Raw genomic sequence first — 26,829 nt, forward strand, 5'->3', positions numbered from 1 at the left:
CTATGAGGGAGATCAAACATAGTAATAGTTACCATTTATTCATTTCACAAATATTTACTGTCACCTATGATTTGTGCCACACATCAAACTAAGTACTTCTTGTAAGTACTTAGAACCTTGCTTCATTTAGTTGTTATAACAACACTAAGTGGTAGCTATTATGATCCCCATTTACTGAGATGAAAAATCCTAGGTTCGGAAAGATTAAGAAACTTGCCCAAGTGCTGACAGGCAGAGCTGAAATTTAGATCCAGGTCTGATTCCAAAATCCATACTCCTTCTACTAGACTGCCACTCATTAACAGACCTACTAAGTGCCAACAGCCTTACAGTTGAGCTCAACATTTCATACCCACTCTTTGCCAAATGGTGGAAATACAAAAAATGAAAGAGTCATTGAAGTATCTTCTAATAGAAAAGGTCATTGAGGAACTGGAGGACCTGGGTTCCAGCTGAGCTCAGAGCTAGCCCTGAACAATACCTAACTTTGTGGGGTTCCATTTCTTCCTCGTGAAATGAGGAGATCAGTTTAAGTTGAATATGCATTTACGGAGCATCTGTTAGGTTAGGGTACTGTAATGACAGGATCACTAAGTCCCTTCCAGTTCTTATACTCCGATTCTGACTTAAATTGTAAGGATTAATGAAAAGTAGTTTCCTTTCTTCCATTCCATTTGTTCTCTTGCTGACCTTTTCCCAATATTCTACTTAGCACTCCTGTTCCTTGTTGGCCAACTCTTTTCTTCTATTGCTCCCCCACCCCCAATATACACGTTCACATTTAAGAGCTGCCTTGAAGTAGAAAAGAGGCCAGAAGTCCAAAGAAAGCACAGGCAAGAAAGGGAGACATGTCAACCTCTCTTGCCCTGGAGGTAGAGGAAAGGGAAGGGACAGTACATGTGACATTTTCATGATATGAACTCATCTTTTTCTTCCGCTTGTTTTGCTTTCTAAGCACTATGTGTGTCTCAAATCCTCTTTTTTTTAACTGCCATCTTAAGCCAGTTAGAGAAAAAAAAGTTTTCTGAACGCAGAAGAGAAAAATAAGCACATGGGGAGAGGAAGTGTCCTAATGTAGAAACACAAGAGTGGGAAGTGAAATATGTGAATCAGGGCTGCCCATAGCTTCATAATGTTGGAAAAATTACATGAAGGCAACATAGCTCCAAGTGTCATTGATATTACTAAATTTAAAAAACTCAATTTAAAATTGAGTTTAAAAATCTCCCTGTGTAAGGGGAATTATTTTCTAGATGACAGAAACAATTTAAACTGTTTACTTCCTCCAAAAGCCAGTGGAACCCAAGCTGTCCCACAGCAGTTTTATTATAGAAATGTTCCAGCAATAACATCATTAAGTGGTTTTAATCATTACCTGTGATGGCACAACAATGAGACAATGTGTGATGGTTCATAAAGTATCTGCTTTGATACTTGATACTTTTTATGAGGTATCAGACTCCTGTCAACTAGAAGAAGGCTTGGAATGAGTAAACTTTACTATGTCTAAAAATGTTAAGGGTAGAACAAGAACATGGAAGAAATAAATAAAAAACAAACAAACAAAAAGACTGATAAGAAAGCAGGACTCCTGGCTGGGCACAGTGGCTTATGCCTGTAACCCCAGCATTTTGGGAGGCCAAGGTGGGTGGATCACTTGAGGCCAGGAGTTCAAGACCAGCCTGGCCAACATGACAAAACCCCACCTCCTCTAAAAATACACAAATTAGCTAGGCATGGTGACGCATGCCTGTAATCCCAGCTATTCAGGAGGCTGAGGCATGAGAATCGCTTGAGCCTGGGAGGCAGAGGTTGCACTAAGCCAAGATTGTGCCACTGCACTACAGCCTGGGCAACAGAGCGAGACTTTGTCTCAAAAAAAAAAAAGAAGAAAAAAGAAAAAAAAGAGAAAAAAAGGAAAGGAAAGGAGAGGAGAGGAGAGGAAAGGAAGGAAGAAAGGGAGGGAGGGAGGAAGGGAAGGGGAGAAGGAAAGGAGGAAGGGAGGAAGAGAAGGGAAAGAAAGAAAGAAAAGAGAAAGGAAGGAAGGGAAAAAACGAAAAGAAAGAAAAGAAGGAAAAGGGAAAGAAAGAAAGAGAAAAGAAAGAAGGAAGGAAAGAAAGAAAGAAAGAAAGAAAGAAAGAAAGAAAGAAAGAAAGAAAGAAAGAAAAAGAAAGAAAGAAAGAAAGAAGCAAGCTCCTCATAGTTAAGGAATAAAATTCAAATTATTCCCATGGCTGAACTCTTTGATACTTCTCAGTGGAATCACAAATAGACTATTATCCAAGCAGCAAACCTAAGAGTCAGAGAATGTGTGAGTTTCAGATAATGTAAGGGCCATCCAAGTCCAGTTTACTCGACTCTTAGACCAGAACATTTCTCACTGCGACACAGTATGTGTTAAAATAGTATCCAAAGAAGGAATAGCACCAGGGACACTTCAGATGGGTTCTTGATTTAAAGGTCCTTGAACTTGGGAGGCCAATCTAGGGCATATAGGTTATAGTTAAAAATCATCTCAGGAATTAAAACAAGCTTATGTGGTGTTGTAAAGTTACTCCAATTTTAGATAATTACATGCTTTTGCATTAAAAGTCATCATACACCACTCTTCATAAACAAGCTCAGTAGGAGAACTAGTTAGCCTCTGAATTCATGAGAAACCTGGCAGGGAAACCCAGTCCCACTCCTCCCAGCACTTTGTAGTTTTCCAGAACTCAGTCCTGCTCCTTCTGACACTTCTATCCTAGCATCCCTCAGGGTTCAGCAGTTTCTAATGTGTTATAACTGGTCATAAGCACTGTTGTACTGGGGACTGTGATGTTACAGTAATCTGTAGTATCAAGATTTTCATGTTTGCCTGACACTATTTTCTACCACCTACCATTAACAAACCGCATTTTATGAAATAAATTCATAAAAAGATATTTAAAAATAAAATTCTGCTTATATATTAAGTCTAATTTTTCCATTTAATAGGAATGCAAAATTAGAGATACATTTTTTTCTGGAAAAATACTGACCCTAAGACATCATAAAATCACATGAACATTACCATAACCTCTTTAAAATGATAATAAAGGAAAAAATATAATTATAAAATGTTAACTATGCATTTATTACTGAAGTCAACAAACATATACTGAGTAGTCACCATGTGTTGGGTAGGCACTGTGATAGGCAAATGAGAATGTAAAATTAAAAAGCTAAAGCCCTTGCCCTTAAGAATCCCTAAAAAGCAGGTGAAGCGTCACTTACCAGCACTGTAGCAGGAATATAAAGAAAAAGAAGGCAATGGTTTGGCCTGCCCCTATGCTTATGTTGCCTATGACAAGAATACAGACAGAGGTCTCTGCATGTCCTTCTTCTCTTCTGACCTCTGGCCCTGGTCTATATATCAGGGCTTTGCATATATACATGTGGAGCTGAAGGTCCAAACTCCATCTAAGCTCCATCTATCCCCTCCAAATAGCTGCCCCTTAGCTATCCCTTAGGCCTAGGAAGTACACAGCAGGGATGCAGCCTACTCTTGGAAGAGCAGGCCTGGGAAAGAGGCTTGTTGTAAGGACTGTTTTTGGGGTCTTGTGTAGCTAGTGCATAAGATTAGAGGGTGGAGGCCAGGGTGTGCACATCCCCTTGGCCCTATGAAATCCTGAGCCCCACATGGAAGGGCAAGGCTGAAAGCCAGAATGGGACACCCTCAGGCATGAAGTCCAGGACAGGGAATCTATGGCATGGTTTAAAGTGGTACTGGCAACACAGTGGGGAGGTGGAGGACGGATGGTCTGGCGAACCGTCAAGGTAATATAATAGATATGGCCAGGCGAGGGGGTGGACACTGGTGAGGAGGGCACCCACAACTCTGTACAAACATCCAATATGTGGCTATTATAGGCTGGAAGCTAAGAAAAGCAGTCTGACCTGAGAAATACAAGTTGGAGGTGGATTTGGTTGGGGAACAAACACTGGAGAATAACAATATTTTAAAAATAGAGGAATGGGAGTCGAGCAAGACGATTGAGAAGGAGCCATTATAAGGCAGAAAAAAAGTAAAAGAAGAAAGACTGGTATCACAGCAACTAAGGAGAGATGAATTCCAGGAACATAAGAGTAAGTGGTCAACATCATCACATCAAAAGAAAGATCGTTTATAATAACTAAAATGTAACCACTGGATTCAGCAAAGAGGAGGTCATTTGCAGTCTGAGGAGAAGCAGTTTCAGTGGAGTGTTCAGCATGGAAGTCAGACTCATGAGGAAACAGAAATCTAGATTTAGACTATTTCTAGAAGAAACAGATGTAGGAATAAAAATTAGGTATATAAGCTTAGCAAAGTGAACTGAAAAGAAAAAACATCCAGCTTAAATGAACAGTCTGAACTAAAAAGTCTCAACACTTTCACACATTAAAAGATAAAATGCAACTCACGATTATCCTAATGCTTTCTAAGCACTTACGAAAAAAGCTGGCTTTCAGAAACTAATACCTATTGATCTGGGCTGACTATTAAAAATGACAAAGAAAAACAAAAGAGGAGTGATTCACAATCTTCAGTACAGTGAAGTCAACCACACAGTTTAATATTAATTATTTATGTCATCATTACATGCCTCAGTTTTGTTTTACCATGTAATAGTTAAGGTTCTTGTAGGTCAGGATCATGGCTGCAGTCCCCACAGGCCTCACTTCCATAGCACTAAGGCAGTGTGGATGCTCTCGGGAACTCACAGACTGAGCTCAGCACAGGGACATGCAGTCACTGAAACACACAACTAAACTGCGTTTCCAAAACCACACAAAGTTATCCAAATGCACACGTCAGATCAGTTCTGTTGATAAATTTTAACAAGTTTAAATTCAGTAATAACAAAAAAGAAAAAAGATGACTAAGAAATATTCTCAAAATAAAGCTTTAAAAACAAAGATGCTTTAGGGTGTTTTAAAAGCAAGGCCAACGTGACATGACTGTCTCAAGCACAGTGGACTTTGGAAGGGTGGGCAGAAGTTAGGAGTGTGAGGAGGCAGCTTCGTCTTCTGGGCGATAAGCTCTGGAGCAGAAAGGCAGTTGTCCGGAAATGGACTAGTTTACGGGGTCTGACTCTGGCTTCCTTACCTGAAACTCCACATCTGAAGAAAGCAGGTGCATCCTCACAGTTAATGGACTGCATTTCTCTTACACCTCTGCAGGACAAGCTGGGAGAGATCTGTCAGGAGGCAGATGTGTTGCTTCCTCCTTTAGCCCAGTCTCCTCATACTGACTCCTTAACTCTCTCCCGTTTCTCCATCCACCTCCCAACCCACGGCCCCCAACTCCCTTTTCTTCCCTCCTCTCTGAAGTCTTTTTCCTTTTCCCTTTTCTCCTTACCTAGCCTCTGTCTTCTTCTGGAGCCTGGCTCATCCTATCCCCACAAGCCAGATGGAAAAGTAGATGAGGGGGAGTGTATTAGTCCATTCTTATGCTGCTGATAAAGATATACCGGAGACTGGGTAATTTATAAAGAAAAACAGGTTTAATGGACTCAGAGATCCACATGGCTGGGAGGCCTCAGAATCATGGTGGAAAGTGAAGGAGGAATAAAGGCATGTATTATATGGCAGCAAGCGAGACAGTGTGTGCAGAAGAACTGCCCTTTATAAAATCATCAGATCTCACGAGACTCACTCACTATCACAAGAACAGCAGCATAGGGGTAACCACCCCCAGGATTCAATTACCTCCCACCAAGTCTCTCCCACAACACATAGGGATTATAGGAACTACAGGTCAAGATGAGATTTGGGTGGGGGCACAGTTAAACCATATCAGAGGGGAACTTCTCCTGCATTGGCAGAGCAGGGATGGTGGAGACGAGGGAGGGAGACCTGGGGCTGCCCACTAGCATTAGCACTGCCGAGACTGCTAGCCTGTGGCAGGACTAGGAGAAGACCCAGCTAGGCTCAGCTCTGGGTGCGCTGCAGAGTCCCACTGCCCTCAATTAGTGCTCCTGCCCACAGAGGACAACGCCTGCAGGGGCGCGTGGGACAGCGCTGGTGCACAGCTGCATTTCTTTTCATATTATTCAACTGACTATAGCTTTTCACACAAATGCCAATAGCTGAAGTGCAAACTGAAGATCTACAGTTCAGGTCCTCTAATGTACTTGACATTGTAGCTTGCATTTAATACTCTGGTATTCTAACCTTTTGCTTTCTGATATCCTGGAAGAAATACCTACGATTCCTAAATTATCTCTACTTAAATAATGTGATGTTTTAGAACTAAAATCTTTAGAGTTTATAACCCAACCCCTTCCAGAAAGTTAATAACACATGTAAAATCACATTTCTAATTTTATAACTTTCCTTTCTCTAAAACGTATGGCGGCGGGGGGGGGGGGGGAGCTGCAGTCATACAACTAGCTAGTGGCTCAGCCAGAACTAGAAATCGAAATTATAGCTAATTTCATCAGTCCACAAATCTCTGCTCTCTCACATGATCCCATTCTGAAGGTTCTCTGTTAATAATAATAATAAAAAAAATTACTGATTGTTAAGAAAATCCAATGTTCTTAAATCCAAAGGCACACAGTACAGAATATTTTTATTCTGTTCATAAACCTACTTTATAAACCTCTAGTTTATTATGACTAACATTGATGCTAACATTAAAGTTGGCTTTTTGGAAATCTGGCAGACACTTCCTCAGTGCTATTCTAGTATTCAGAATTTAAATTCTATATATTTTTAATATGAAGTAATTTAGAATACATAAAAATACCTCCAAAACTCAATATGTCAATAGTTCAGAAACTTTCTCCCAATTCCTAATTATGCCATATCAAAATAAACTCTTAGGTCATATTCTTTAAAAAAAAAAAAGCCTTTAAAAAAAGTCATGTTATAGGATTTTTTTGATGTTGAAAATGGCAAAAGTGCTGGAAATAGTTTTCCTTTATTTAGCCCAAGAAAAGGTGGGCAATAAAAAGGGTTTGAAATGTTATGAATTACCTACAGGAAAAAGGAAGATAGGAAAAGAGAAATAGACGTAGTGGTGGAAAAGTAATGAGCCTTCCAAAAACTTTGGTATCACAGCCTGTTTGCTTTCATAAAAATCTATTTTATTTTTGTATCCTTTACTAATTTTGGTCAATAATGATTCAATTAAAAATACCTACTGAGTATCTGCTATGGTCAAGGCACCTGCAGCTAGGCACTAAAGGGAATATGAAGATGAGTATTACAGTCTTGGCCCTAAAGAAGCTTTTAATATCTTATCAAATACCAGCTATAGAAAATACATTAAAAACACAGTGAAAATAATATTAGATTAGCTATCACGGGGCTTAGCTTCTAGTCTTAGCTAAATTAATTAACCATATAATCTTTAGAAAATCACATTCTCTTTCTGTTTCAATTTCTCCAAAGATACTTTCTGTCTCACAGGATTTTTTTTTTTAGGCAGGGTCTTGCTCTGTCTCCCAGGCTGGACTGCAGTGGTGTGAAGGCAGCTCACTACAGCCTCAACCTCCAGGCTCAAGTGATCCTCCCACTTCAGTCTCTCAAGTAGCTGGGATGAAAGGCACGTACTACCACACCTGACTAATTTTTAAATTTTTTGTAAAGACAGGGTCTTGCTATGTTACCCAGGCTAGTCCTCCTGGCCTCAAGTGATCCTCCTGCTTTGGCCTCCCAAAGTGCTAGGATTACAGGCATTAGCCACCGAGGCTGGCCTCTCACAAGGTTTTTTTTTTTTTTGAGACGGAATCTCACTCACTTTGTTGCCCAGCTGGAGTGCAGTGGTGTGATTTCAGCTCACTGCAACCTCTGTCTCCTGCGTTCAGATTATTCTCCTGCTTCACCTCCTGAGTAGCTGGGACTACAGGCACATGCCACCACACCCGACTAATTTTTGTATTTTTAGTACAGATGGGGTTTCACCATGTTAGCCAGCTGCTCTTGAACTCCTGGCCTCAAGCAATCTGCCCACCTCAACCTTCCAAAGTGCTGAGATTACAAGTGTGAGCCACCAAGCCCAGTTTCTCTCACAATATTTTTATTAAGATCATATACAATAATCTCTCAGCAAGGCAAAGGGGAAAAATGGCCTTAGTACTGGTCTGAGAGATGTCTACTTCCCCTCATTTTGTTTCATTCCTTGTTTCTTGTCACATAACTTTTATTTTGCCTTTTTGTTTAAAAGTATATATGAATACACATTCATAGTAGAAAATTTTGAAAAGAAATGCATAAAGAAGAAAAAAAATCATCTATAAACTGAATACCCCAAGTCAGACAACCACTACTAATATTTTGATTTTCCAGTCTTTTCTTCTTTCAGTTTTTTCCCTAATGCATCTCTCTCATGCTCTCGATCAATCAATACTTAATCATACATAGGTAACCACAGATATCATACTGAATATACAGCTTATGCACTGAATCATTTTATAGTCTATCAAGTGTTTTCTCATTTCATTATTCTTTATAATAACTGTTAATGGTTTGTGATATTGTATTATACAGATATATAAAATCTCATTTAACCATTTTCCTAATGTTGGATAGTTGTTTCCAACAACTTATTTGTGAATACTAATAAAGCTGGTGTGAAAATCTTTGTATGTGAATATTAGCTACTTTCCAAATTATTTCTTTAGGGTAAGTTAAAATGTATGAACACTCTAGATCTTAGGAAATATACTCGCAAACTGTTTTTCAGGAGGGTTAGTAGTAATTTACATTCCCATCAGTAGTAGCTAACAGTGTCCGCTTCATCAGCATAGAGTATCACTATTTAAAAATACAAGCACACTGGGCGAGGTGGTGCACACCTGTAATCCCAGCACTTTGGGAAGCCAGGGCAGGTGGATCGTTTGAGCTCAGCCTGGGCAATATAGTGAAACCCTGTCTTCACAAAAAATAAAAAAATTAGCTGAGTATGGTGGCACATGCCTATAGTTTCAGGTACTTGTGAAACTCAGGTAGGAGGACTGCTTGAGCCCAGGAGATCAAGGCTGCAGTGAGCCACAATTGCCTGGGCAACAGAATGAGACCCTGTCTCAAACAAACAAACAAACAAACAAACAAAAAATAAATAATACACATACACACACACATACACACAAACACACACACACACTCTCTCTCACACACACATGTAAAACTTGGTGATTAGTTTCCTATTCCTGTTATAACAAATTACCACAAACTTAGTGGTTAAAATGATACAAATGCATCATCTTACAGTTCTATAAATCAGAAGTCCAACATGGGACTCCAGGGCTAAAATCAAGGTGTTCGCAGGGCTGGGCTCCTTTCGAAAGGCTCTGGAAGAGAATCTGTTTCCCTGCCTTTTCCAGTTTGCAGTGGCCGCCCGCATTTGTTGGCTTAAGGCCCCCTTCCTCTGTTTTCAAAAGCAGCAACTGCAGTTGCTGGAAAAGGCAAGGAAACATTCCTCCGACTTTTCTTCCTCGCATCTATCAGCCTTTCTCTTTATGATTTTCCTTTATTTTCATGTTCGAAAAAAATATCTTTCCCATGTGGAGATCAAATAAATAGCCCCATATATTGTTTCTCAGCTAAATATGTAACCATTTCATTTATTTGAATTTATTTTGATACATCATATGACACGAGGATACAAAATGGTCTTTTCCTTCCAAATAGGTAGCCAATTTGCTTGTGGCAGAGATGATTAACTATTACCCCAGCGTCATTCTGTTTTCCTTCTAGTTACAGAGGACCTTAAGTTTTTGCAGGAGTAAAAGTGCCCCTCACAGCTAGCTGGGGCCTTGTTATTACTAAGTTCAGGCCAATGAGACTAGAGCAGGAAGACCTCAAGGTCACCTCCATGAAGAATGAAGACAACTGCTTCCCTGTGCTCTGCTTCTTCCTGTGGGGTGCAATGTGACTGTGCTGATGAACTGGCTGTTTACTATACTGTCAAGGTCATCTACCCGGGGAGAAGTTAGCAAGACAGAGGGGACCCAGGTCCCTAGACGACCTTGTAGATCAGAACTGCTACCTGCCCTGGCCCACCTGCTTACTCTGGACTATTAAATAAGAAAGAAATACCGTCTTCTTTGAGCCACGCTATTTTGATATCTCTTCATTACAGCAACTTAACTTGTCCTCCAATTGAGAAATTAGCTCAAGAATTGGGGCGCTGCATTCACAAAGGCACAAGATATTGGCACTGACTTAGTGGTCAGGCTGTAGGCAGAAAAGGCAGGTCACCTGTGGCAGCAGCAATACCACTGCTTGTGATGACCTGGGATTGGCTGGAAAAAAATCAGAACATTACTCTGTGTTTCCTGCCCCTTACTGAGTTTAGGATGGCACAAGAGAGATATAAAGAATTAGCTGGTTTGCAAGCAGAGATGGAACGGACAAGAGCTCTGCTAAGACAGTTTCTCTGCCCGAGGCCTGCAATATAAATTTAATGAGAATCCAGAAATTTGAAGCCTCAGGTTGCTTCTGAATCCAAACGGCAGGAAATAAAATGTGCTTCGGAGCCAGTCTAGCAGCAAAAATTAGGTTAAGGGTGTTATCTTTCTTCCCAGGCCTACTTTTTTCAGATGGCATCAAGGTAAGGCTACCACTAAATTGAGAAAATCTGCGATGGGTACCCAAGCTGGTAAAGGAAAGAGGAGATTCAACAGGTATAAGAACCATTAGCAGAAGGAGAAATATTTTGGCATGGCTACAGTTCATGGAACCTACCTGATGTAAATAGACCAAAAGACTACTAAGCATATGAGGGAAGTGTATTGCCAAGATACTACAAAACACTTCTACCAAGGTTTAAGACTGCTTGATCCCTAAAGTAATCTTCAGGTTCCCAAATCAGCATCAAGCAGAAGGTGAAATGTCCAACAACCACTTCAGGTGTGGTCACTGGGGATAATGGACAAAAAAGAGCCTTCCAGAGGACAAAGCCAAAAGCCACAAACAATAATCAAAGAAATTACTCTCAGAGAGCCACAAAGATCTGATAGAGCCCAGAGATTCTGGATTCTGAGCTGGATACACTAATTGGACAGGACTTCGAGTCTTCTCCATTGAGGAAGGATGAATGTGTTCTCTGCCTGGAAGAGGGGAGTGCATGGACATAGAGGCATCTGACAGCAAAGACTCCTAACTGTTTCCACCTATTTATTCTCCCTTTCTTTGTTTTGGTATAGCATCCTTGAGTTTAACTACATTCACTGCTGCTGAGCTGCTTTTCCAATCTCTCTTCCAGATCCACGTGGCCAAGTTTTAAGTCTGCAACCAATGAGATATGGCTAGAAATGACAAAAACAGGCTGGGCGTGGGGCCCACATATGTAATCCCAGTACTTTGAGAGGCTGAGGCAGGCAGATTACTTGAGGCCAGGAGTTCGAGACAAGCCTGGCCAACATAATGCAATGCCATCTCTACTAAAAATATAAAAATTAGCAGGGCGTAGTGGCAGGTGCCTGTAATCCTAGTTACTTAGGAGGCTGAGGCAGGAGAATTGCTTGAACCGGGGAGGTGGAAGTTGCAGTGAGCCAAGATCACGCCACTGCACTCCAGCTTGGGTGACAGAGTGAGACTCTGTCTCAAAAAAAAAAAAAAAAAAAGAAGATGTGGTCACCTGCCTTGGATATCCCACTTCCCCTCCTGTGGGCTGGAATGACAGCCAGATACAGACAATAATATCACCCTAGGAGATGCTGGAGCAACAACAGAGAAGGGACTTAGGTCCTGGAAGACCTTTCAAAACAAAGCTGCCTACTTCCCTTAAATAGTCCACTATCGTTTGGACCAGGGGTGTCCAATCTTTCAGATTCCCTGGGCCACACTGGAAGAAGAAGAACTGTCTTGGGCCACACGTAAAATATACTAACACTAATGACAGCTGATGAGCTAAAAGAAAAAAAAATCACACAAAAAAACTCATAATGTTTTAAGAAAGTTTACAAATTTGTTTTGGGCCACATTCAAAGCCATCCTGGGCAGCATGCATGCCATGGATTAGGCAAGCTTGTTTTAGATTGTTTCTTGAGAGAAAAATGAACCACTACCTTATTGAGCCTCAATATATTTGGTTTCTTTGTTATACAGCTCAGTCTGTACTTTACTGATACTAACATACACTGTCAATAAATGTTGATGGTTAAATTATAAATTTAAATGATGAAATCTGAGAATCAACAATTGTTAGCCATGTCTACTATGTCCATTTTTCTATTCAATTTTCAAAAATGCTCATGTTACTTATAAGTTATCTATTATATTTGCAACACCATTTCTCCTAGTTTGCATTTTAATTTTATAATGTTTTAAAGCATAAAGCTGCAAAATGTTGTTAAAATGTTAGCCTAACTCTAACCCAAAAACCTTTTTCCTTTGTGATTTGTGTGTTTGTCTGTTTGTTTGTTTTTGTTTTTGAGACAGGGTCTTGCTCTGTGGCCCAGGCTAGAGTGCAGTGACGTAATCTCGGCTCACTGTAACCTCCACCTCCCAGGTTCAAGTGATTCTCATGCCTCAGCCTCCTGAGTAGCTGGGATTACAGGCATGCACCATGCCTGGGTAATTTTTGTATTTTTAGTAAAGACTGGGTTTCACTATGTTGGCCAGGCTGGTCTCAAACTCCTGACCTCAGATGATAAGCCTGCCTCGACCTCTCAAACTACTGGGATTACAGGCATGAGCCACCACGCCCTGCCTTTATAAATCTTTTTACTCCCTTTTTTTCCCTGCTAAGTGCTTATCATGACTGATCATCTTTTCTTATCAATCTTTCTTATCTGAAGTCCATCTGACCACTATGCAGAAATACAGTCATGAGTTTTACTTGCCTTGAGTTGTCTGCAGTTTTAAGAGTCAAATTAAGGCAAATAGACTTATTAGAGGCTACTCCTTAATCTGCTTTAAAATAAGACATTAAATGTATTGCGTGATTATATTTTAGGATGGACAAGCACAAAGCTATTTGTTTAATCAATTATTATTTAAAGTGAAGATGGGAGGTAGTTCTCAAATTTAAATGAGTATAAGACTAGGGAACTAGGAAAGTAGTTGTCAAATTTAAATGAGCATAAGACTAATTAAAAGAGCTTGTTAAAACTGCTCATTCTCAGGGTTCACTCAAAAGCCTAACTCAGTGGGACTGGGTTGGGGCCCTGGGATCTGTATTTTAATAAGCAGGTAGTCTGTGAATTATATTTTAGAAGACATTGATATATGGGAATCTGAATCTTCTGTATTTTACTGGGAAGAGTCTTAGTTGTTAAATCTACCAATTGCTCCTTTTTACATCAAAAGATTCACATTTCTATGCTGGGGAAATTTATATATAACCCTTCCTTCTCTTTACTTTTCTCATTATTAAAGCTCTGAGGTGGTGATTTTAGTTTTACTTAGCTAGTGCTTTCAGTTAAAAAGGTAATACAGGATGGATACAGTGGCTCACACCTGTAGTCCCAGCACTTTGGGAGGCTGAGTTGGGAGGATCACTTGACCCCACAGTTTGAGACCAGCCTGGGCAAAATAGTGGGACTTTGTCTCTATAAAAAATTTAAAAGTTAGCCAGGCGTGATGGCACATACCTGTACTACCAGCTATGTGGGAGGCTGAGGCAGGAAGATCCCTTGAGCCTAGGAGTTTGAGGCTGCAATAAGCTATGATCATACCACCACACTCCAGCCTGGGCAACAGAGTGTCTCCAAAAAAAAAAAAAAAGTAATATATGCACATGGTAAAAATATTCCCAAAAGTAGTAAAAAAATAAAAAGTAAATGTCCTTTCCACTTCAGACTTCTATTCCTCAGATGCTTTCCCCAGAAAAAAACCAATGATACCCTTCCCATTTTTTTCTAAGTAAGAACATGTTAAACATAATATTCTAAAGTTTGCCTTTTAACTCAACAATATATTTTGGAGATATTTTCATATTAGCACTCACAGGACTTTTACTTCCTTTTCACAGTGCAATATGATTCCATGATATACTGCATCATAGTCAGTCCTTTGCTGAAGGCATCTGGGTTACAGCCAGCCTTCTGCTATTACAAGCAAAGCTGCACAAACATGGTAATTCTTGCAAATTCATAGAGCTTTATATGTGGGCTGATTTTCCGTAAGTGCAAATATAGGTGTAGGTTAAAGGACATGTATATTTGAATCTGGTAAATACTGCCAAAGTGCCCTCCAAATAGAATGATGTCCCAAACTGCTCATACATCAGCAGCGCCTGTTTTTCCCCACATCTCAGGCACAGCACATTATGAATTTGTTTTCATCTTTGCCAGTAAATAGACATTTGTCTGCTATTTTAATTGTCATGTATTTAATTACAATGAAAGTTGAATATTCTCCTGAGTTCTCTCAAGTTCTCAAGAAAGAACTCTCTTGAACTTCTCTTGAGTTCATGCCATTTATATTTTGACTTCTGTAACTGCTTGCTCATATCTATTACCTATTTTCCTCTTGAGTTGCTATTTTTCTTACTGATTTCAAAGAACTAAGGAATTACTCATTTGTCTTATTGTTGCAAATATTTCCCAGTTAACTTATCTTTTGACTTTGTTTCACAATATATTCAATCATAAAGATAATCTAAATTTTTACATAGTCAAATGTATCAAGGCTTTTTTTTATGGCTTCTGGGATTTGTGTCTTAATTGGAAGGCCTGCTCTACCCTCAGATTCTGTAAAACAGTCATGCTCTAATACTTTTATGATTCATTATTTACATGTAAGTCTTTGATCCAACTGGGATTTACTAAGTGGTAAGGCAGGGAGATCTAGGTTCTTTTTCCTATTTATTCATACAGCTAAGCAGCTGTCACAAAATCATTCACGAAACAATTCACCTTTTCTGTTAGGGTCATTTTCAACATAATCCTGTCAGCTGCAAATAATTTCACAATGGAAATCACGTCTGTAATCCCAGCACTTTGGGAGGCCAAGGCAGGTGGATCACGAGGTCAGGAGATCGAGGCCATCCTGGCTAACACAGTGAAACCCCGTCTCCACTAATAATACAAAAAAATTAGCAGGTGTGGTGGTGGGCGCCTGTAGTCCCAGCTACTCAGGAAGCTGAGGCAGGAGAAGTGCTTGAACCTTGGAGGCGGAGGTTGCAGTAAGCCGAGATCGCGCCACTGCACTCTAGTCTGGGTGACAGAGCAAGACTCCATCTCAAAAAAAAAAAAAAAAGAATTTCATAGTGGAGTGTATTTCTAGAAAGTCTATGTTTACTAGAACCAAACTATTTAATACATGCTGGTAAACATTAAGTATTGTTAATATTAATGAAAATTACACTGAATTGAAAGATAATGTGGTGTGTATTGGCACATGTTTACCTGTGTAATAAACCTGCACATCCTGCACACGCAACCCGGAACTAAATAAAATTTAAAAATATACATGGCATGTGTTATGGGAATCACTGGATATACCTATGATTAAGAGTAGATATAACTCACTATAAGTTCACCCTCCGGAAGTCCTTACGTTGTTTACTGGGAAAGCAATATAATATTTCACACCATAGAGTAAGCGCTCATTGCAATAGAGTGATGGCATTTACAATTTTTGGGGGTATTATTTGGCTCCAGATCATAGAAAAAAAAATGCTTTATAATTTGTTATTCCAAGTTCCTTATTTACTTAAGAGAAACGTGGGAAAATAATTTTTTTCCTGAATTTTCATCGGTACTATGCAAATAAAAGAAATACTGATACTATATATAAGTAGAACACCATTAGGAAGAGCTTGTCAGAATGCTGCTATTCTCATGTCTTGATACTTAAGGGAGCTAAGACACAGGAAGTCAAGGGTGCAGAGGAGCCATTCCAAAAGGCTAGGTCAGAAGCTCAAAAAGTTCTGAGTGAAACAAGGCCACAAAAACACAGACTTCTAAATGCTTGTTTCAACACTGGCGGAGACTGAAGCTTAAAAGTGATGGTTACAGACTCGATTTGTTGAAAATACATGTTCCAAGTGTAGCATTTTCATTTTAACAGCTGCATCATGCATTGTTAATAATACTGCTTAAAAGAAATGCTTAAAGACTACAAAACGAAGTCTTATTTCAAGGGGTTAATACTCCTGTAGTCTTTATAGATGAATGACTAAGATTGAAAAATCAATTTATACACTCTTTTTATGAAAGATTCAATCTCTGAACTTTTTATTTCTACTTCTTACCTGTTCTACATTTGCTTACATTTCTTTATGAATTGTTTCTTTTTCATACCACCTTCTCCAACAAGATGGACAGTCAACTCTATTATTCCCAGAATTTTATATCTGGAAAGGATATAAAGGGATATGAGACTGGAGACAAGTAATAGTATGCATGGCCCAAAACAGAAGAAAAGCTAGCAAAAATAATAATAGGCATTTTTTTTTTGAGATGGGGTCTTGCTATGTTGCCCAGGCTGCTCTCAAACTCTAGGCACAAGAGATCCACTTGCCTCAGCCTCTCAAAGTGCTGGGATTACAGGTGTGGGTCACTGCACCTGGCCTTAATAGGCATTTTAAAAGAAAGCAGTGTTGAATTTAAGCTTACATGAAAATTTGTACTTAAAATCTGTGGATGCTTAAAAAAATACACCTCTGCATGTTTGAAAAATTAAGAGCATCTCAAATACAATAATGAGACTTGTGTTAAAATCTAACTCAGAAGGATGGAAAATTATGACTAGCTTTCCATAGAAACCAAATGACTGTACTATCTCCCTTTTAAAATATGAACCCTTGTACCCTAAATTTTCTAGAAAGAGAACACATTTTGAAAATTCAAAACTGAACATTTATTTTGAAACTGAAAAATTCTGTTCCAAAAGAAAGTCAACATCTTGTCCCTGAAATCCACTCTCCCCCACTTCTATGTTCCCCATCTGTTAATGGAATCGCCAATTTCAGAGTCTCTCGAGTGAAACTTCCAGCATATCACTCCCATCTCTTTTTCTCACATTTCCCCTCAGGTCTGTGCCACCCTTTCCATTCCCCCAACTTCCCACAGCATGGAATCATTCTGGACTCCTTTCTCTTACTCCCCATATCTGGTCCATCAGCAAATGGACCAGAATATAATTATATTTTGAATATTCAAGATGATCAGAATTTGACCACTTCTCACCACTCCCACTACCACTACTATGGTCCAAGCCACCATCATCTCTCACCTGGTTTATTGTACTCGTTTCCCAACTTTCCTTACTTATGCCCATGACCTCAAGCTTCAGTCCATTCTCAGTGGAGCAGCCGAACACCATGGCACTCTCAGCTCAAAACCTCCAAAGGCTTCCTAGCTCAGAAAAAGCTGAGGAGATGACGTGGTCTTAAAGAATCTGGTCCCACACTCCCACTACCACCCCATAACTGCTCTGACTTCATTTGCTACCTGCTCTTCCCATGCCACACCAGCCTCCCTGCCAGGCATCCCTGTCCCTTCTTCTGCCCTGAATTCTTGCGGTTCTCTCTGCATATAACACTTGATTCCTAGATACTGCATCATCCATTACTTCTGTCAGGTTTTTATCCCAAAAGGTGATCTTCCCAGTTAGGTTTTTCTTTCTGAAATCTCACCATCCTTTCTTTGCCTTTTCATATCTTTCTTTCCTATTTTACCCTCCCTGGCACATACTATATATTTTACTTATTTATCTAGTTTATTGCTGGTTTCCCTGAGTGGAATGAAACTACATCACATACACAGTATGTAATGTAATGTACATTACATAGTAAATTACTACGTACTATGTAAATGTACTATGTACTATGTAACGTACTATGTACTTTACTACATTACATAGTAATTTTTATCTGCTTTGTCTTCTGTCATATTCCCAATGACCACAAGAGAGGTTGGCACATAGTAGAAGCTCAGTGAATTCTGTTGAATGAATGAATGACCTAATAAATGAACCAACAAAAGAATGACTCCAGCTTGGGGTCCCACTGTATCATTCCAGGTCTTCTGCCAGCAATCTCTACCCCTTATAATCAATCCAACATGTCTCAATCCATAGTGAATATAACACAGATCTGAAACTAGCGCTCCTCTGATTAAAAGCCTAAGGGGCTTCCCACTATCCAGTGAGTAAAGTACGCTGTTAATAACATAGGATGGCATCGAGACTCTTTAGAATCAAAATATCACCTTCTAACCTCATCTCTTTACATCCCATTTTTACACCTTAATCTGTAGACCAATATCTCTCGAACTTGAGTAATTTATGGGTCCTTCTGAAAGGAAAAAAACTTCTCAATGACTCTCAAGGTCACATTCAAGGACCCCAGTCTGGGAAACACTAATTTAAGAAATTGGCATCCTGGTCAACAAAAACATCTTTTTATTGCAGATTATTACTGGTAAAATAATATTGTATTATAACCAATATAAAAACAAAATTTAAAACCTTCGTATACCTTACACTCTCTAAGAATAAATCCATGGTCCCAGTTGCAGAAAGGCTGCTATTTACAAATAAGACTACCTATCCACCCCAGAAAAGACCTATGCTTACCTGCCTCCCTGGCTTCACTCTTGCTAGTCCCCCATCCTGGAATACCCTTCCCCTGACTATAGTTACCAACATTCTACTCATCATTCAAGGCCGAGTTTAATTACCACCACCTTTATGGACTCCTCTTTTTGATACCTGCAGCCAAAACTTCTACTAGTCTCTTGGGGCAATTTTGTATTTCTTCTGTAGCATTAACTACACTATTATATAAATAGTATGTTATACTATTATACTTACAAATGGTATGTTATACTATTATTTTCTCATAATTGTTCCTGAATAATATGAAGATTAACTTGCCCTTTTTATTTCCACAACAACCAGTATAGCGTCTTCCATGACAATAAATGTAAATTAAATTAATCATCATATAAGGTAAAAAAATAAATGCTTCTATAAATATGACCCTTTACTGATCTTCTTAAAAATGTATACACAAAATAAAATGAAAAATGAGGGAGAAATGTTATTGACAGGACTTACCTTCTTTTAAGCATTAAGTCTGATACAGGTATGCATCTTAGACCAGTTCCCAAAACCATAAGGAAGGATGTCAGGAGCACAGTTATCCGGAGACCTAAAATGAAAAGAAAAACATTGAAATTACCTTGATTTTCTCCTAAGTCCACTGTTAAAAATAAAGATTACTTTTAGTCAATCATACTGACATGATATGCTAATATTATGGCTTTTCTGTATAACTTTAAAAATGGGGGAAAAAAAAGACGACAAACCGTACATGCTGAAAATGAAATGATGGGCTGGGCATGGTAGCTTATGCCTGCAATCCTCCTTGCACTTTGGGAGGCCCAGGTGGGCAAATCACCTGAGCTCAGGAGTTTAAGCCTAGCCTGGGTAACATGGTAAAACTGTCTCTACTAAAAATAAAAAAAATTAGCTGTTTGTGGTGGCACACACTTGTAATCTCAGCTACTTGGGAGACTGAGGCATGAGAATTGCTTGAACCTGGGAGGCAGAGGCTACAGTGAGCTGAGATCGCACCACTTCACTCCAACCTGGGCGACAGAGTGAGACTCTGTGTCCAAAAAAAGAAAAAAGAAAATGAGATGATTCTAACTTTAATGGAAAACAGGAATGTTCATATCAAAGACGGAGGAAGAAGTTCTATTAAGTTTAATTTTTCAAAAGGAATGTCTAAAATGTTCCATTCAGATATAATACTTAAAAATATGGCAAATAATTTTAAAAGACTAGATATTTTAGTTTTACATCTCTAATAGAAAAATTTGAATTTTCAAATGTAAGCTGCTAATAAAAAAACTCTTAACTGTCCCTAAAAAGTATTTTAAGGTGATAGATCATAGCTTTAAGATTTCTCAAAAATGACAACTAGGGAACTACATATTTTATAATCAGAACAAGCTAATGCTTGTTAAAACGTCATAGGAAGTGGTCCTCTCTGATTATCAATATAATCACAGTCTTTATTTTTTCTTGATTTATCCGACGGTTTTCATTATAAAATAATGCTTAATAATGTTAAAAAATCATGGCTTAGGACTTTAGAAGACAACGTGGATCAGATAGTTTTTTCCCATTGTATTCCAAACACAACAATTACTTTGAAAATGTGTGTCAGTGGTTGTTCACACAGAGGGCAAAATATACAAATATAAAAATAAGATAATCAGAAATAGACACAATATTCTAGCTATGGCAGAATAATCTAACAGAACTCTTTCTTCCTATTGTTGGAATGCTACACCTCTGTTAATACTAAATTAACATATCTTACTGTTTGTGGCAGTCACATCATATAGGTGGTTCACACTAAGTCTATGGCAAAGGTAGCCACATTGCTTCAAATTTTTCCCAAATCCAACATCACCTCGAAACCATTTCACACAGAGAACAGACATAAACTAATTAATGTAATATTTCTTTTTTTCCCAGGGCGCTCTCTCTCTCTTTTGGCAGAGGGTACATGGTTAAATGTTTGGTTTTCAAAGAGCTACTCTGCTTGAAGGAAATTGAAAGTCAACAAGACTATAATTATGCAGATCAAACATAGCAAAGAAAATAAACTTGAGATCCAGATCAGGCATACACGCTACGTTAAGGATAATTTGTGATATGAACTGAATTACTTTATAATATTCTTATATAATCTGAATATGATTAATACAATTTACCAGAAGGAATACCATAGGGAACTGTGTTTCTTGGTAACAAGTAATGCATACATACTGCTCATTTACTGCTTCTACTAACAGAATACAGACTTTAAAAATCACATTACAGCCACAGGAAACAGAGTACAATTAATAAAAAGTACATACATGGTCATAAATATCCTAAAATCACAAGACGTTGCTCTTATAAGGATATACTGGGTACCCTACAAGATACTGAATAGAATTTTTATAGGTTGGGGACCATAAGGCTTACATTCTACATGATACTTATTTTTTTCTAAAGAGTTTGTTTGCAATTAAGGTAAGCAGACACCAAGCAAAGCAATGAGGCTTTATTTATGGCCATATGGTCCAATAACTAGGCTTCCTATTGTTACTGCTAAAGGCTACCATACTTCACTCAGTTATGCTTTTTATCAAATATTTCGCAATACAACAGCTAATATAAACTTTTAAGAGTAAAGAAATTGTGAAAAACTGCTTACTAAAGCAACCTCTGGCCAGGCACCGTGGTTAACGCCTATAATCCCAACACTTTAGGAGGTGGGAGGATCCGTTGTAGCCAGAAGTTTGAGATTAGCCTGGGTAACATAGTGAGACCCCATCTCCACAAAAATACAAAAATGAAAAATAAAGCAACCTCACAAGTACAGTGTGGTGGCTTTCTTGTGTATTTTTAATTGCTGCCAAGTGTTGTTTAATCTATCCCAGCTGGCGATCTTGAATAAAATGCTTTCTTCATGTCACTCACATCTTGACAAGGCATGACTCTAGAATTCCATGTCATCAAAAAGATATCCACTCATCAAGGGAGAGGACTTATGAGGACCCCAGGAGAATAGCCTTATATAGTTTGGATATTTGTCCCCACTCAGGTCTCATGTTGAAATGTAATCCCCAATGTTGGAGGTGAGGCCCGGTGGGAGGTGTTGGGATCATAGGGACAGATCCTCGTGAATGGCTTGGGCCATCCCCTTGGTGATGACTGAGCTCTTGCTGAGTTCACAGGAGATGAGATCTGGCCCTTTAAAAGTGTGTGGCACCCCCCTCCCCCACTTTCTCTCTCCTGCTCCTGCTTTCACCAAGTGGCATGGCTGCTACCTCTTCACCTTCCATTGTGATTGTAAGCTTCCTGTGGCCTCCCTGAATGATGAGCGAATGCCAGCACCATGTTTCCTGTAAAACCCGCAGAACCATGAGCCAGTGAAACCTCTTTTCTTTACACATTACCCAGCCTCAGGTATTTCTTTATAGCAATGCAGGAACTGCCTAACACATTGGCTTCTGAGACATATAGGACTGTTACATAAATAGACCCCAAGTGATTACAACAGTAATAGGATGTAAGTGCAAAAGCCATCTGTGAACAATTTCAGAAAAACAAACATCATTGAAAATAAAAACATTTCTTTTCAAACACGGCATCCAACATTCAGAATGCTTCCTTTCAACAGATGCAATAACTCCTTTTGCTGGGGACCACTGAGTGTAGGAATGGAAGCCTCCACTGCAGATGTCTAAAGAATCAGGCTGCAGAGTTGACTAAATCCCTCCCCCAAAACCCACACACCCATAGTGGAAGCATGGAAAGTCAGCAACAGGCACAGAGCTCACCTGGTAAGACCACCCCCTTCCCTGGCTCCACACTTCCATCAGCTGAAGTGAAGATGAGCTCTGCTGGCTCTGGGGTAGATCCTCTTTTCTCTGCTCATAACCTTCACAGCCTCGTCACCCTAATCTGCCTTGGAGATTGTCAGAACTAATGACATCATGCCTGTTTTTCCTGTTTAAATCAGACACAAAAAATTCAAGATTCACAGGTCATCCTTATCCTGATAGGGCTTTATACATCCCCTAATGAGACCTCATCTCTGTCACCTACCTCCTCAACCCCAGAAACCTACCTCTGTGCCTTCTGGAGTGCTCAGGCATAATCAGTGGAATCACTACCTTCCCGAAGCTCTTCTCCAAACATTCTCTCTACCTTCTTACTCCCAGAGAAATCCCTTACATTGCTTTCCCTGCCACTTCCAGATCATTCCTACTCTCTCTGCCCACAAGTTACCCAAGTTACCTGGTCTTTTTTCTCCCCATGCTTTTAAGAATTTCTCTTTATCAATGGTTTTAAAGAAGTATGAACATGATGTGTGTTGGTGTAGGATTCCTTATGGGTCTTCTCCTGGGATTCTTAAATTTCTTAGATTTGTGGGTGTATAGATGTCATTAAATTTGGAAAATGTTTTGACCATTATTTCTTCAAACATTTTTTTTGCATCACTCTATCTCACTCCATGCTCTCCCTGCTTACTTTTCTCTCTTCTCCTTCTGAGACTCCAATTACATGCATAGTATGCAATTACATACTCCAATTACATGTAAATTGTCCCACAGCTCACTGATAACTCATGTCTTTTGTTTGATCATTTTTAGTCTTTATTTCTCTGTGTTCCATTGTGGATAGTTTCTAGTGCTATATATTCAAGTCACACTGACCTTTTCTTCGGCAATGTCTAGTCTGCTGTTATATCCTGTCTAGTATATTTCTGTCATCTCAGACATTGATTATATTTTTCACCTTCCACATTGATCACATTTTTCATTTCTAGAAGTTCAATGTTGTTCTTTTTTTTTTTTTTTGAGACAGAGTCTCGCTCTGTCACCCAGGCTGGAGTACAGTGGCGCGATCTCGACTCACTGTAAGCTCCGCCTCCCGGGTTCACACCATTCTCCTGCCTCAGCCTCCTGAGTAGCTGGGACTACAGGCACCCGCCACCACGCCCGGCTAATTTTTTGTATTTTTTAGTACAGACGGGGTTTCACCGTGTGAGCCAGGATGGTCTGGATCTCCTGACCTCGTGATCCACCCACCTCGGCCTCCCAAAGTGCTGGCATTACAGGCGTGAGCCACCGCGCCCGGCCCAATGTTGTTCTTTTTCTGTCCTCTTTGTCTCTCTTTAATGTGTTCACGCTTTCTTTCTTCTATCTTCTTGAACATCTGTAGTATGTTTACAGAGATTTTTTCATTACAGGTCTTGGGAACATGAACTATTTCCAGCCTGTGTGATCCTGGGGAACTGTTCTGCCTGTTCTTTTTTGGCAGGCCTTCCTCCAGTCTGGGCTAATTTCCTCACATGTATCCTCTGATCAGTTTTCTGCTGAAGACTCAAGAGGAACACCCTGCCGATCCAGAACATTCTCTATGAAGTTTCCTCCTCCATTGTTTTCTACCTGAAGAATTCTAGCTATGTTGGCCTCTTCGAATTCTCACCTCCGTCTCCTTAATTCAGGAAAACTGCTGGGCTCTGAGTGAGCTCCCCATTTCTGTGCTCCTGTCTGGCAATTCTCTCTGGATAGTAAACTGAAGCAGTCATAGGGATCACTGCCCTGTCCTGCCCTGCCTGTCAACCAATGTTTGAAAACCATTGTTTTACGTATTTTGTTTTGTTCTAATATTTATTTATTATTATTTTTTAGAGATAAGGTCTCACGATGTTGCCCAGGATGGTCTTGAACTCCTGGCCTGAAGTGGTCCTCCTTTCTCAGCCTCCCCAGTGGCTGGGATTAAAGGTGTGCCATGCCCAGCTCCTGAAATTTATTTAGTTCCATATATTTTGATTCCTTATTTTTCATTTTTAATTAAGATAGAAGGATAAATTCAGTTCCCATTACTCCATCATGGCCAGAACAGCCTTTGGTCTAATTTTTTCTGACTAATACCCACTGCTCCTTGCTGTGGTTGTCTACAGACCACCACACACCTGCCTCCCGGTTATTCGCCTTCACTGCTTAAAGATGTCTTGGCTCATTGTTACTCCTCAGGACACTATTCTTTCAAAAACCTGGTGATTTCAATATCCACTACATGATCCTTTCAGTATGCTAGCCTCTCAGATCTCTGACCTCTTGTTCCATGGTCTGAGGTAGGCTCTTAGCCCTACCTTAGCCATCCACACTTTTGTTTATACTCTGACCTTATCTTTACCATAACTGCATCCATGTCATAATCTCAATTTCTTTTTTTTTTTTTTTTGAGACGACGTTTTGCTCTTTGTCTGGAGTGTAATGGTGCGATCTCAATCTTGGCTCGCTGCAACATCCGCCTCCTGGGTTCAAGCAATTCTCCTGCCTCAGTCTCCCGAGTAGCTGGGATTACAGGTGCCCGCCACCAGGCCTGGCTAATTTCTTGTATTTTTAGTAGAGAGGGGGTTTCTCCATGTTGGCCAGGGTGGTTTTGAATTCCTGACCTCAGGTGATCCACCCGCCTTGGCCTCCCAAAGTGCTGGGATTACAGGCCATAATCTCAATTTCAAGCACCCCATTCCTCAACCATGGCCTCCTCTCTTTCCCATTCATTCTCTCTAGTAGTCTAACAAGAACAAATTCTTGATTCAATATGGAATGACAGTTTGAGAGCTTGCTATTTCTTCTCAACCACCTCATGTGTTTTCTTTGTCCTCCTTAGATTCCATGGTCCATTGTCAGATTTCTCTCTACCTAACCCTCTACTCTTGGTCTGCACTTTGTCAGTCCTATTCACCTGGTAAAACTGTAACTGGTTAAATCTCTCTGCCAACTCTGCCCATGCCTGTACTTGCCCAGCAGAACAGGCTGGAGGGAAACACACAACCATGCTGACTGGTCTCACTTCAAATTAATGATCAGTCACTGAAAGCAGCCCTCAGTGCTACCCAACAATCCTACTACAACTTCCTAAACCATGTGTCCTTCATTTTTCCATAAAATAGTTTCATAATTTATCCTCTCCATTTGTTCCCTATTTGTATCCTCTCTCTCTGTTCCCCTATTCAGGGGATCATTTGTATCCTCCCTCATCAGGGGATCATTCTGTTTCTTATTTTTCTGAGGGGGAAAAAAGCAAAGATAACTTCTACAAGCTCTTATCATCCATCATCTGCATCTGTATGTGTATACTCTTATCTTCTTTCCTGTTACTACTAAAGAATCAACTGTCAATGCTTCCATCTAAGGCCAACTTGTCTGCCTGTGCCCTGGAGGACCGCATCCCATCTTGCCTACATGGCTACAGCAGTTCCTCCCTTTCCCTCCAGCATCATCAATTTCCCCCTTTTTATGGAACTGTTACGATGTTGCATTATATAGATATGCTTTAGTATCTCTTACCGAAAAAAGAAAAAAACAAAACAAAACCCAAACCTCCTTAGTACCCACATTCCCTCTGGCTACTGCCCATTTCTCTGTTGCCCTTTATGGCATAACTTCTTGAAAGAAATGTCTACACTCACTGTCTTTGATTCTTTTCGTTGCATTTTATTTCAGACTCACCACATCATTCCAGGGAGATGATTCTTTTAAAGGACACCAAAAGATCTCCATGTTGCTAAATCCAGTGCTCTATTCTCAGTCCTCACTAGCTGGTTCTTTGTTGTCTTCCCAACCTCTAAATGTTGTAATGCCCCAAGGCTCAGTCCTCTACTCCAGGGAAGCTCCACCCTTCTCCACAGGTGATCTCACCCAGTCCCACAACACTTTTTACACATTTTTTTCTTTTTCTTTCTTTCTTTTTTTTTTTTAACCAATAAGAATGAGCTTGAACCAGACCCATGACTTTAAATACCATTATAGGCTGACAACTCCCAAATATGCTGCACAGGCCTCTCCCCTTAACTCCATACTTGTATATTCAATTGACAGTTTAATCTGTCTACTTGGATATCTAATAGGCATTTCAAATCCCTGATCTCCATGCCATCTGTTCCAAAATTGCTCTTTCTACAGTCTTCCACAAATCAGTAAATTGAAGCTCTATTCTCCCAATCAGTAATACTAAAAAGTTGAGAAACAGCTTAGACTCGTCTCCTTCCTTCACGCTCCACATCTCATCCTTCAACAAATACTGGTGAATCTACTTTCAACACATATCTGCAATCTAACCACTTCTCAAATCCTCCACTATCACCTTAGTCAAAAGCCACCATCAGCTCCCATCTGGGTTATTCTACTAGCCTAACTTGTCTCCCTGTTCTGGCTCTTGTCCTAAAGACAAGAGCGTAGTCATTGTTTTACTCTTCCACGGAAAGCCTGTCAATGGAGTGAGGCCTCCTCACTTGATAATGGCTGAGATGCCATTTTGAGATGCCATTTAAGAATGATTTATAGGGCCCTGTATCTCCTGGCCTCTCACTACCTCTCTGACCTCATTTCCTACCAC

General features: G+C 39.7%; 1 protein-coding gene across 6 annotated transcripts in view; it reads right to left on the reverse strand.

The window, feature by feature from the left end:
- The window catches only part of SLC49A4 (solute carrier family 49 member 4), a 101,565-nt gene that overhangs the window by 70,304 nt on the left and 4,432 nt on the right, over nucleotides 1-26,829 (reverse strand). For all 6 annotated transcript variants that reach the window (XM_065539140.1, XM_065539139.2, XM_045385513.3 and 3 more), the window contains exon 2: nucleotides 18,967-19,060. In XM_065539140.1, the coding sequence (XP_065395212.1) occupies nucleotides 18,967-19,060 (94 nt within the window). The remainder of the gene's footprint in view (nucleotides 1-18,966; nucleotides 19,061-26,829) is intronic.

The sequence above is a fragment of the Macaca fascicularis genome, chromosome 2 (genome assembly GCF_037993035.2).
Source record: "Macaca fascicularis isolate 582-1 chromosome 2, T2T-MFA8v1.1".
NCBI lineage: Eukaryota > Metazoa > Chordata > Mammalia > Primates > Cercopithecidae > Macaca > Macaca fascicularis.